The 12,553-nt window shown below is 43.5% G+C and overlaps 1 protein-coding gene across 6 annotated transcripts in view; it reads left to right on the top strand.

The window, feature by feature from the left end:
• Window positions 1-12,553, top strand: part of ACSL6 (acyl-CoA synthetase long chain family member 6) — a 63,078-nt gene that overhangs the window by 46,677 nt on the left and 3,848 nt on the right. For all 6 annotated transcript variants that reach the window (XM_025293069.3, XM_025293064.3, XM_025293066.3 and 3 more), the window contains 5 exons: window positions 1,700-1,788; window positions 2,512-2,628; window positions 5,575-5,718; window positions 6,988-7,089; window positions 8,000-8,071. In XM_025293069.3, coding sequence (XP_025148854.1) covers window positions 1,700-1,788; window positions 2,512-2,628; window positions 5,575-5,718; window positions 6,988-7,089; window positions 8,000-8,071 — 524 coding nt within the window. The remainder of the gene's footprint in view (window positions 1-1,699; window positions 1,789-2,511; window positions 2,629-5,574; window positions 5,719-6,987; window positions 7,090-7,999; window positions 8,072-12,553) is intronic.

The following is a 12,553-nucleotide window of genomic DNA, read 5'->3' as shown; positions in this document are numbered from 1 at the left end:
GCCAAGTGAGGTACAGAAGCTTTTTTTCTTTTTCTGAGTTGTATCTCCCTAAACTCCCGCTGAGTAAAGTATATCTTGTATGCACAATTTTTGGTCTTCCTACCACTGGCAGATTTACTACGATGAGTGTATTCTGAGATTCTGGCTCATTAACTTTTTTCTTGTTATGCCATATTATATATAATATGCCATATTATATGATTGCTTACATATGTACCCTTCCTTTTGGACACTTTCTTCCCTCTTGTGATATCCTCTGCATTATCACATGAGAAGGTTTGGAGGTTTTACCTTTTTTAGGCATCCTTACCATAAAAACATATGAAAGTTTATCGAGTATGAGAGGGTAGTTGTCTTTGTACAATACTGTAAAAGATTTGACAACGTCTCAATTAAAAGAGAAAGTGGCAGAGCCTCCTTTTTGTTTTCGTGGCTCACTTTATTTCAGGACCTTGGCCAGCACCTGCATAAAAATCCTCTGCTTTGCCAGTAAACCGTGTAACAACCAGTTATTAGAACATAGCTTAGTTGTAGTTTTGTGATTGCAATATAGAAGACCAAGAAAATGTAAAGTCTTATTTGAGGTGTGAGGGAGAGAGAATTGTAGATGATTATTATGCACATTAATCAACAGTTTTGTGACTGGGGGAAAAGCAATAATGACTATTTTATGATCCTCAAACCAAAAGAACAAAGCTAGTGGAGGTGATGGAATTCCAGTTGAGCTATTCCAAATCTTAAAGATGATGCTGTGAAAGTGCTGCACTCAATATGCCAGCAAATTTGGAAAACTCAGGAGATGGTGACTGCCACCGTGAAATAAAAAGATTCTTGCTCCTTGGAAGAAAAGTTATGACCAACCTAGACAGCGTATTGAAAAGCAGAGACATTACTTTGCCAACAAAGGTCCGTCTAGTCAAAGCTATGGTTTTTCAAGTAGTCATGTATGGATGTGAGAGTTGGATAAAAAAGCTGAGCACCAAAGAATTGATCCTTTTGAAATGTGGTATTGGAGAAGACTCTTGAGAGTCCCTTGGACTGCAAAGAGATCCAACCAGTCAATCTTCAAGAAAATCAGTCCTGAATATTCATTGGAAGGACTGATGCTGAAGCTGAAACTCCAATACTTTGGCCACCTGATGGGAAGAACTGACCCATCAGAAAAGACCCTGTTGCTGGGAAAGATTGAAGATGGGAAAAGGGGATGACAGAAGATGAGATGGTTGGATGGCGTCACCGACTCACTCGATGGACATGAGTTTGAGTAAGCTCCGGGAGTTGGTGATGGACAGAGAAGCCTGGCGTGCTGCAGTCCAGGGGTCTCAAAGAGTTGGATATGATTAAGCGACTGAAATGAACTGAACTGAACTGAAACAAAACCAAAAGATATGATCTAATAATGGGGAAATGTCTTAATATAAAACATCTTGACTGTGTGGTTGGTGTGGGTGTGAGCCTCCAGTCTGGGCCCTGTGAGTCTGTCCAACTGGACGGATGTAGAACAAAGGCCCCACAGGGATTGGTTGGCCTCACCTTGCTCCAAAACTTTATCATCAGTGCTTGCCTGTCTAAAGGTGTATTGCTTTCCATCCACAATTCCCCACTGTGACCACCTGAGGGGTTTTACATGGCACGGAGCATCTTCAGTGCTGAAATTGAAATGAACGCTGACAAATGCCCCTTTGTTCTGGTGTTTTAGGACACGTAGGGGCACCTCTGCCCTGCAATCATATCAAGCTCGTCGATGTTGAGGAACTGAACTACTGGACCAGCAAAGGAGAAGGAGAGGTAAACTTGAGTGTTTAGCCATTCATGTCTGTGGATGCTTTATTATGTAGGGAGTAAAAGGAAAAAAAAAAAGGAATTATTTTCCTTTCACCCTATGTGTAAAGTCATTTCATATTCCTGATTAATTTAAGCCCAACTAAATTGAGCATTTCCTCTCCTGTTTATGAAGTAACCAACCCCCAAGGATGGGGCTGGGCTGATCTAAAATAAGATTTGGGATTGCTAAACTTTTTTTTAAAAACCCTTTTTTTTTCTTAACTGGCATGGCCTGGGCTGTGTATCTGTCCAAACAGAAATGTGACCATTTGGAGATAGGCCAGATGGGGTAGATAGAGCTTGCCTGCACTTGCTGATCCCATGGGAGTGGATGGGAATGCTGAGTGCCTGGTCATGAAGCAGGGCGTCAGGCATCTCCGGCAGAATTAGCCAGCACTTCTGTCTCCGGCGACACACCATCCAGTACTGCAGAGCAGCACATACCGAAGGCCACTGGGTTCCTAAGGAAGAGGGGATGGCAGAGGCAGGCCTGGGGTAGCCAGAACAGAGAAGTCACTGCTTGAGAGAACGCAGGTGGCCATTCGTGTCCTCTCTTTCCACCACTGTGGTTTCCTCAGTGGATTTCCTGAGGGATAGTGTACATTTTTCTACACATGCCTCATGACAGCCTCCTATCAGGGTTCCCTATGCTGCGTCCTGAGAAAAACCAGGTGTTTGTCCCTACAGATATGTGTGAGAGGACCAAATGTGTTCAAAGGTTACTTGAAAGACCCAGAGAGGACAAAGGAAGCCCTGGATGATGACGGCTGGCTTCACACTGGAGACATCGGGAAATGGCTGCCGGTGCGTACGTTGGAACCATGGACCTCCACACGTTTTGGTGGTAGAAGTGTGTGTCATCTGGTTCACTCCTGAGGCAGGAGTCTTTATGTCCACCCTGACAATCAGTCATTCCAGAAAACCTCAGGGAATTGGGAGGTTCTTCCTTACCTTGCCCCCAAAGCTTCCTTCTCCATCCTCCTGATGAAGGTGACAGGGATCTTTGGGGAGCGTAGAACTGGAGTTTGAGGCCCACTGCCCACCCTTAAGTGGCCTCCTAGAAGAAGTCTGACAGTGCTCTGGAATCTGATGGATAAAGTATTATACATGGAACAAGGGGTTCATAGCTCTCGGAGATCTGAGAAAGGCAGGGCCTGGGACACTGGCCTCCAGCTGAGAGGTGACAGTGAGGGATGTGAAAAGCTTGGAGCTGGGCAGGAGGATTCTAGGGTTCTTTTGTCTTTGCTAGCAGCTACTCCGGTGACCTTGAATAAAGCTTTATCCCTCCCCGTGGCTTCCTATTAACTCACTTGTAGAATAAGAGAGTAAGCTACATGGCATTCTTTAGCTGTGGCCCCCAACTTTTAGTTAAAACCAGTTATGGTGATTCATTCTATCATTTGTAAAATGGGGGTAATAACACTGCTTACCTCTGTGGTCATGTTGTAAGGAAGAAATGAGATTACAGTGTACCTGTAAAGCCCTTAACACACTGCCTGGCACATAGCATATGCTTAGGTGAAAGCTGTGACCACAAAAAGCCTCCATCCCTGAAACGAAGAGCCCCCCACCTGCTGCAGCCCACCCCAGGAAACCATTCCTGTGTCTCTGGGAAATTGCTAAGGCCTTGGGTGGATGTTCTGAGATGTCGAGTTTATCGGGCAGGTTAGTGATGTTGAGCCCTCCAGGGGCTGGTGAGCTGATTTGCCCCTTGGAACTGTGCACTTCACTGGGAGATACCCTCACTCCTGCAGCAGACGTCGTGTGCCCCCACCGTGTACCCAGGACCAGGGACTCTGCTCAGGGAAGAGACGCGTCTTTAGACGCTACCCAACCTAGTGTGATGGGCATGAGATGACGGCCATGCTCACCTGGGGGAGAGGCAGAGAAGAACAGGAGCCCACTGGCTCTGAGTCTCAGAATGTAAGTCCTGTCCCAAGAGAGGGGAGAGCAAGAAGGACAGTCAGGGCAGGAGTAGTAGCTGCACTAAGTTGAGGAAAACTAGGGCATGAGGCAAGCACTTCTAGCCGAGGGCCCACAGTGGAGGAGAGAGGCTGGAGAAGCAAGCAGGGCCCTGGACACTGGCAGAGGGTAGATTGTCCTGTCAGCTAACGAAGCCCAGGCTTCAGGCCTTGCCTGTATAGGCCCCTTTCAAGGCTCTGTAGTTCATTTAATATTAGGGGGGAATCCTCAAAATTGGGGAAGAGCTTGGGGGAAAAGTCCCACAAAACTGCACCTGCCACTGATGCCCTATAACTCAGATGAACCACCCACCTTGCAGGGTGTTGTGAGAAGCAAGTAAATTGATTCATGCTTGAACTCACATCACAACACAGTAGGCAGATAGTCTGTGGGAATCAATTTTTAAAATTATTATTATGTTGGAACAGTATTAGATAGGTCAGGGAAAAAGTTCTAAGTTTCTGATTCAGAAAGACCTGGTGTAAGTTCTGGTTCTCTCACCTCCTACCTACATGGCTTTGGAGGAGTTGACTGACCCCTCTAATCCTCACCTTCACCGTTTGTAAAATGGAGGTGATGACACCCAACTCATGGGGTGCCACGAGGCCCAAAGAAGCCAGTGTGGTGAAAGTGCTTGATGTCCAGGCTGGATTTTGAGCAAAACAAGGCCTGCTTGTTTTTCTCTTCTGGTGAGATTACTGTGGTTCTGATAATTGAACAGATAGAGTGGGGCCAGAATGTGTGCACACGTTAGATAAGGAAGTGGTTTTGATGGGAGGAAGAGTCGACTGTAAGGAGGATTTATGCGTGAGGACGGGTGAGCCTGACTGCTGGAAGTCAAAGGAGAATGCAGTGGCAAGGCCATCTCTAGGTTTGGGGCTTGGGGAATGGGGCAGGCTTGAGGAGGGTCATCCTTTAGGGCACACTGCATTATGCAGGGCAAACAGCCTGTTTTTTTGTGTTTTTTGTGTTTTTTTTTTTTAGTCTTTTGAGGATAGTGAGGTTCTGAGGCTAGAACTCAGTGAAGAGCTCTGGCAGGAAGCTCAGACCAATGCAGGAGTGGCCACTGAGGAGATAAATGGTAGTCACCTCAAGGGACATTGTCAGTGGAAGTGGGGACATGGCTGCATTCAAGGGTTGAGCCAAAGGAGAGAGACCAACCTATTCACCTCGGAAATTCAAAGAGATGTAAGGGAGTCAGGGAAGTGGGTGGGGGTCCTGGAAGCCAGGGGCTCAAGCACTCACTGCCCAGGGGTGGCCTGCCTGCCGCAGAAATCTTGGAGAGAGAGGGCCCCTCCTGCCGTCTGGGGGCCTCCATCCAGAGCTGTGCTGTGTGCTGATGGATGGAGAGTCCATCCTTTGGGAGTGGTGGCCTAAGCGTGGTTCACGGGGCGAATCTGAAGATGCAGATGAGAAAAGGGACAGCTGGAGTGAGGGCCTTGGTGAGAGGAGCCCCGATGGGAAGGTGGGGAGTCTTCTGAGGAGGAGGGTACCTGTTGCCGGGCACCTGGCTGGCAGCGCTGGGAGGGGGAATGGGGCACATGCTGAGCGGAAAGGACAGTGGGCACTCGGCCCAGCAGAGCTTGAGAGCTGCCCACTTGTGTACACACTGTCCCTCTCTGGCCACATGGTGACTTTGTGAGGGCAGAGACGTTGGGTGCACGAGCAGATCCAGTGGGGCATGCAGGGTGGGACAGGGCGGGGGTTGAGGGGCTATGGCACGAATAAGTGAGGGGCTCAAGCTTGGGAATGCCATCTTTTTATGAAGCTGCTTGTCCAACTCCACAGACTGGTACTCTTAAAATTATTGATCGGAAGAAGCATATATTTAAACTTGCTCAGGGAGAATATGTTGCGCCCGAGATGATTGAGAACATCTACATCCAGAGCGAGCCTGTTGCCCAAGTCTATGTCCACGGGGACAGCTTAAAGGTGAGTCCCCAGGCTCCCGCCTTCCCACACGTGCCGGGCCTGATGAGAATTTGGGGAATGATTTCCTAAGTATCTGGTATTTGATTTAAAATGATGACCATTCATTTCCGATCAGACACTGGTATTATCTGGCATATAAGATCAGGAGAGAAAATGTTTATCTAAGGGAGAAATCTTGATTGTTTATAGTTTGATAAATTTGCAATGAAGATAAATAAGTTGCTTGAAGTAGTAGTAATGTACATTCCCACGACTTTTAACTTATGCTTCATCTACTTCCAAGAGGAATTCTGAGGTAATATGGTGAAGCAAGATTCAGGGTTTCTGCTGTTTTGGTTTTAAAATATGTAAGTGAACTTTACAGATAAATAGGTGCAATATTGCAAGTAATTGTACTGATTATAATGTACAATGTATTAAGCTTAATACTTAATGTATTAAGCTAGTATACTAATATAGTTTAGGATTAAATTATTTGGAGAGAATTTCTATTTATTCTACTTTTCAGTATCATTTAGATCTGAAGTAGAAGGATCACTGTGAATATATTCTCTGCTATCATTGCATGCTCAGTTGCTTAGTCGTGTCTGACTCTTGACAACCCCATGGACTGTAACCCTCCAAGGCTCCTCTGTCCATGGGATTTCCCAGGCAAAAATACTGGAGTGGGTTGCCATTTCCTACTCCAGGGGATCTTCCCAACCCAGGGATCGAACCTGAGTCTCTTGCATCTCCTGCACTGGCAGGCAGGTTCTTTCACACTGTCACCTGGGAAGCCCATGGGCTGTCATTAGATTTATGTGGTTAAAGACTATTATTTTTTTAAGAAAATACTTTAAAAGTTAAAATTGTGTTCTTGATGAATGAGGAGCATATTAACGAATCAGTTTCAAAATGGTCTGGAAATACTTAGAAATGTATGTGTTTTTGATTGTAGAGTTGGTTGATTAGTATCCTAAAGATGGTCTCATTTAAATTTGTCATGAGAATTAAAGGTACATACAGGACTAACCTTACTGATTTTTAATCTCCTTTAAGCTTATTTTTTATTAATCAATCTTTTACAAAGTTAGGGAAATATATGAGAAATATTCAAGAATATTTCTGTCAAGAATGTGTGATATGTTAGTGGAAATGTTTCATAAGCATTTACATATTTTTAGAAAAGAGGAGAGTCTGAGAATACCAAGATAAGTTTTAATGGTGGACCACAAATAACCACTTTAAAAACTTTCGTCATAACTATGTTTTCCTCTGATGGGATCACAGGCCTTTTTGGTGGGCATTGTCGTGCCTGATGCAGAAGTCATGCCCTCTTGGGCCCAGAAGAGAGGAATTGAAGGGACGTATGCAGAGCTCTGCGCAAATAAGGTCTGTACCTGGGGGCTGTTTCCTCAAAGCCTGACAGACCTTCTAATATACTGCATAATGAGAGAACACAAAAACAGTAGCCCAAGTGAAATTTGAGCCAGTAGGGAAATTTCCAACTTCATTTTATAAGTGGTGGGAGTCCTAAACCAGAGGTTTGTCTTTTGTTATTGTGGTAGAAGAACCTTAATTCCTCTTAGAATACTTGATAAACGTTTGAATTTTCCAGCCAGGAGACATCACAGAAAGCATGTCCAGCCCTGTTTTGCAGCTTGCAGCAGAGTCCAGGGAGTGAGGGGGCTTGCCCAGAGCCACACAGCTGGTTAACAGCAGGTCAGATGTGAGCGTAGGCCTTCTGACAGCCCTGTTCTTTCCTGATGGGAGGTAGATTTTGTGTCTACTGGGCTTAGAGAGACGGTCATAGAATTGCAAAAGGAGCACAGTTCTTCCTGCTGAGAGCATTAGCTGCTCACACCTTCCAGAAACCTCCTGGCACATGCGTGGTTCTATGGAAGAGGATCTCTGTGCCCTGACTCAGCATCAGCTCTTCAGTCACACGGTCTGTTTCTTAGCAGTGTGAACTCTAGAGCTCCCACCAGGCCCTGGGCTCTTCTGGGGGTGACAAGGCACCAGGGACTCAGCAGGCTGACCAGAGGGCCGATTTTTAGAAAAGCTGAGTAGTCCCTTAGCCTGCTCTCGGGCGGTCCTTAGGCCTTGCCAGCACTTACTTACCAGATGAGAGGTGGTGATTGGCTTGCTGCCAGGGAGTGTCAGCCACAGCTGGAGGTTCAAACGGTGAGGGCACGTGTTGGTATGGTTACTAGTTGTACTTTGCTCAAAACTCACTGATTCTTCTATCTCCATTTTGAAATGTGATTTTGCCTTGTAATTTTACCTATATGGTTTGATTCAGGAGCTGAAGAAAGCCATTTTAGAAGATATGGTGAGGTTAGGACAAGAAAGTGGACTCCACTCTTTTGAACAGGTAACTGTTACGTTTTCCATACTTGTTATGGCCCTTTATGTAGGGATGAAAATGAAAGCAACCGACGGTGACCCTAACCTAGATTCCCTATCCTCCACACTGTGCCCTACAGGCAGGCTATGTACCAGCAGACCTCCGAAAGCCTGTTCCAAGCTGACTTTGCAGCAACCTGCAATCTAACTAAAAGAGGTCGTATGCTAAGTGAGACTGCACTCATTGTCCTCATAATAACAAATGTTCATAAAGCTGAAATATTTTCCTAGCTGTCACCGGTAGAGCGTGTCTACATGGTGTGTCTCCGAGCTGTGTGCAATACTCAAGAGCAGCAGAGCCCTGTCTCATGTTTATTTTTATGGGGACTGTCTTCTTGGCTGCAGCCGGTGATCTTACTTGCTGGGACATGGAAAAGATTGCCCTTCTGGGGCCAGGGACCTGTCAGCCCAGTGTGCTCTTTACAAAGAGGAGGAAACAAAGAGTGTGCTGGGAGTGGACACGGCAAACCTCTTAAGACTTTTTGACTTTGCAAGGTTGGGCCTCTTCTTTGTAACTGAATTCATGAGCATACTTGGTCCTTCTTACACATACCATGTGTAATCCTCTGTAGTCAAAAATTCAAAAACACAATTCTTTAAACAGAAAAATATTAATATGGATTTTAAGAAATTCCCCAGTATGCATTTAATATAATTGTTTTTCATAAAATGTTTCTCAAACAGAGTCTGTAAGGTTTATGAGAATTTTTTAATTTTATATGTTCATTTTGATGTTAACCCAAAACCATTTTCAAACCAGTTTTAAATATAGTGCTAAAATTCTTACAGCAATTATTTGGCAATTAGAAAACAGTTCCACAGATTGACTTTAATTTCTTAAGTAAACACAGTTTCAGGGTTTGAGAGAAATGTTTTTCTTTTGAAATAGATCTTTACATTAATCTAGGTTGAGAAACACTGCTTTGCCTGCATCTGTCAGCGTGTTTTCGGGCAGATAAGACCTGGATAAATAGATCCTTACTTTTAAAAATTATAAAATCTAAGGCATTCAGGGAAGTCACATATATCTTTCTGAATGCAGTCAGTTCTGGCATGATAATTATTTAAATTTTTAAATTTGCTAGAACTGACTTCATTGCTTCTCCATTAAGGGAAGCTGTGTGACTACAGACATGATCCTGTATGTAGAGCAGGGGCCACAGAGTGGTTGGAGACCTGGTGTGTCTGGGCCTCTGTTACCTGAATGGCTGGCGGTAAGGGCGCTGGGGATGCACTGGGATCCTACAGATATCCTTGTGATTCCCAAGGCTTGCACGCCCCCTGCTGGATGTGGGCTGTGTGACCTGCCTCAAGGTACATGGAGAATTGTAACTGATTCTCTTTCCTGGAAAAGACTACCACTCTTAAGGTTATGTTTAAAGAACCTTTTCCAGTGTTAACCGTTGCTCAAATTAGAGCTTTTACTGAGAGTGGGCACATTCTTGACTTTCCATATGCCTTAAGCAGAGTTTCTGCTCTATTAATCTGCCCTTGCCATGGTAACCTCAAATACAGAGAAGTCATGTGGCATCCCAAAGGCCTGAGTTTCGTTGCCAGGGCTGTTTGTTACCTCTTCATTTTCTCTGTTCTCATTCTCCTCTTTGTTGGTCTGTGGCATCCTCCCCACCGCAGCCAGTGTGTATCCTCAGCTGCGCACAGGCGAGCAAAAACCAGGCTCCGTGCCTGAGAAGGGTATGCTCCTAGTTGTATTCTAAAGCTTGACATAAATTATTCCAGTTAAGCCATAATCTATTGTCAGCTAGTCCTTTTCCTTTTCCTCATAAAAGAATGATCAATTAAGGCTTTTGCTAATTTTTTAACAGCACGCTCCCCTGCTGCCTCCACCCCAAATACATACCCAAGCCCAAGGCTTAAATCATTCAACAGAAACATTAGGACTTGAGACTTACTGGGCAGGATTGATCTGAATTAAACTTTGAATTAGATGAAAATTTAATGTAATTTAATTTTCAGAAACAATTCCTAGAACTAGGCCAACCATCATTAATTTATGGAGATCTTTGGGAGATATTTCTTAATGAGTAGATAGGAAGCATTTAAAATAACTGCATCAATAATTAAAACACATAGATTCTTGGGAAGTATTTGAGCATACTTAACCATTATTTAACCATTTTCTTGACACTTATATGGCTTATTAGTTTGAATAGGCATATAAATACAAAGTGAACTTTGAAACTTAATAGATTTTTCAAATCCTGACTGCAGAGCCCTTGCTAAATATCTTTTACTGTATTTTCTGTCATTGAAATGAATACTTAATCAGTTTGCCTTTAAATCAGAAATTAATTGAGCATTTCCCTAATTAAATTTTTAAAAATTTCTCCTGTCCTAAATTATTTATTTTGTATTTATTATCTACAGGCAATATTGTGTGTTAAAGTGTTTCACTGAGTAATTCCATTGAATGATTTTTCAGGATTATGAAAATTTCTATGCTTTAGTGAGATGGCATAAATTGACACTTGTGAAACGTTATATTCCAATATAAAATTTAAATGTTACAGTGTCTTTAAATTAAAAACAACAAAAAAAGAAATCACTGATAACTGTATAGTTTCAAAAAGGGAGCTAACATCAAGTATCTCCTTCCTTCTTTCCACAACAAAAACTTTGTTTATTGCAAACTAGAAAACACATTTTATGTTGTGTTAGGCATAATGGGGGAATCAAGATTTATACCTTTTTTTCCCAGCCACAATTCAACAATTTGGTTTTATTAGAAAATATGTAATTATAAAAAATGAAAATTGGTAAGTTTTGAGAAATTTTTTTTTTCTGGGGAAAAATTAAAAACTAGGTTGGCGACCCACAGTTAAGGTCAGTGTTAGCTAAAGAACTATTTTGACTCATTTTTTCCCAATTACTGATTAGATTTTTAGTTACTGGAGCAATTTGTACAGGTATTTTCATGGCAGGATTTAAATGGACCCAGGGCCGTAGGTCAGACTGGAGCAGGGACTGGCAGCGGTGCCACTTTGATCTGTTTGTTAAGTGGCTGAAAGGCGCGCTGAGTGCCATATTGCTCGGCTTCCTGCAAGACTGTATTCGTTTCCTCTCCTCAGGAAGAGACTGTGTTGTAGAGAGCCACACTAAACTGCAGATGCCCCGGGCAGCGCTTTAGGCTTGCTGCAGGTAGCTGGTTTGACAGATACGCAGAATCTACCAGCTGATGCAATTCTTTCTTCCTAAGATCATAATGTTTCTTTTACATTCTACTTACCCTCTTAATAGCATAATGGCACTGGTAGCTCTCCGTGTGAGAGTCATCTTCCCCGTACTGTACTGTCTGAAGCCTCTGCTTATCACTGCTGGATTTTCAGAGGTGTTCACCCAGGTCCCTGTAGTGAACGTAGACTCTTGTCTCAGTTACACATGTTCTCCACATGCTGTTAGGAAGGCGCATAAGCTGAAACCCAGGCTGCAGGGACACTGTAGAAATTTATATTTTGGCATTGGCATCTCCTTTTAAATATATTATTATTTTCATTTACAGAAGAAGGTGGGTACACTGTTTACACTTGTCAGAAGCCTTCCCGTGATACCGTTTCTATCAGAAGGAGCTAAGGATGTTAGCTCTGCCACTTTTTCAGTTTTTCATTTCATAACAGTAAACATGAGTTACGAAGTTAAACCACGATCTTGGATTAAGTTTTATTTGGATTTTGTTCATATTTTCTTCATGCTAACTAGTCTTGTTATCAAATGGTGATTTCCAAACTTAAGTAGCAGAACTTAGATAACACGTACCAGACATAAGAGCAGAGCTGCTCTAGTAGATCTAGGGCTTGAGCCAGAGCCTATCTTCTACCCCCACTTTCAACCCAACCCCCTCACTTACCCCTCCCGCACCCCACCTTCATGCACCTCTGCTTCTCCCTCACTCCATCCCGCCCCTGCCTGTCAGCACCCCACCTTCATGCCCACGTCCACCTCCACGCACCCATCAGCAGTGGCCACTGCAGAACCCCTGGTTCTCAGTGTACTATGGGCCAAAAACATCTCCCTTGGGACCTGTTTCCAGTGACTTTTGGATCCCCTAGGATGATTTGTGTTTGATAGAAGCAAATTAGGAAAAAAGTATATTCCAGAGGGTACAAAAACTGGCAGCCCTATTCCTTACTAACTCCAGCAACCAACTTACTTACTTGCTTCTTTGAATATCAAGATCACTGTGGGAATTTTCAAACAAAACACTTATTACAAGGACCTTTACAAATTTTGAAACATTAGATAATTTTTTGGGCAGGTGCCTCAGATTTCCACGTATGTATATTGGATATCCAAGTAGAAATCCTTCAGATATGTGAAGTAAAGCTGAAGCTGCTACATGTAATGCTAGCTTTAGTTTTAGTGTAGTCCTGTCCTCCCCTTCTCACCACACATGGTTCCCTTAAAATGCTGTTCTTTCTATAGCAAAAGTGAATCC

The sequence above is a fragment of the Bubalus bubalis genome, chromosome 9, assembly GCF_019923935.1.
Source record: "Bubalus bubalis isolate 160015118507 breed Murrah chromosome 9, NDDB_SH_1, whole genome shotgun sequence".
In the NCBI taxonomy this organism is placed as follows: Eukaryota; Metazoa; Chordata; class Mammalia; order Artiodactyla; family Bovidae; genus Bubalus; species Bubalus bubalis.
The sequence above is the reverse complement of the archived record's forward strand: the minus strand, read 5'-3'. Positions and strand labels throughout refer to the sequence as shown.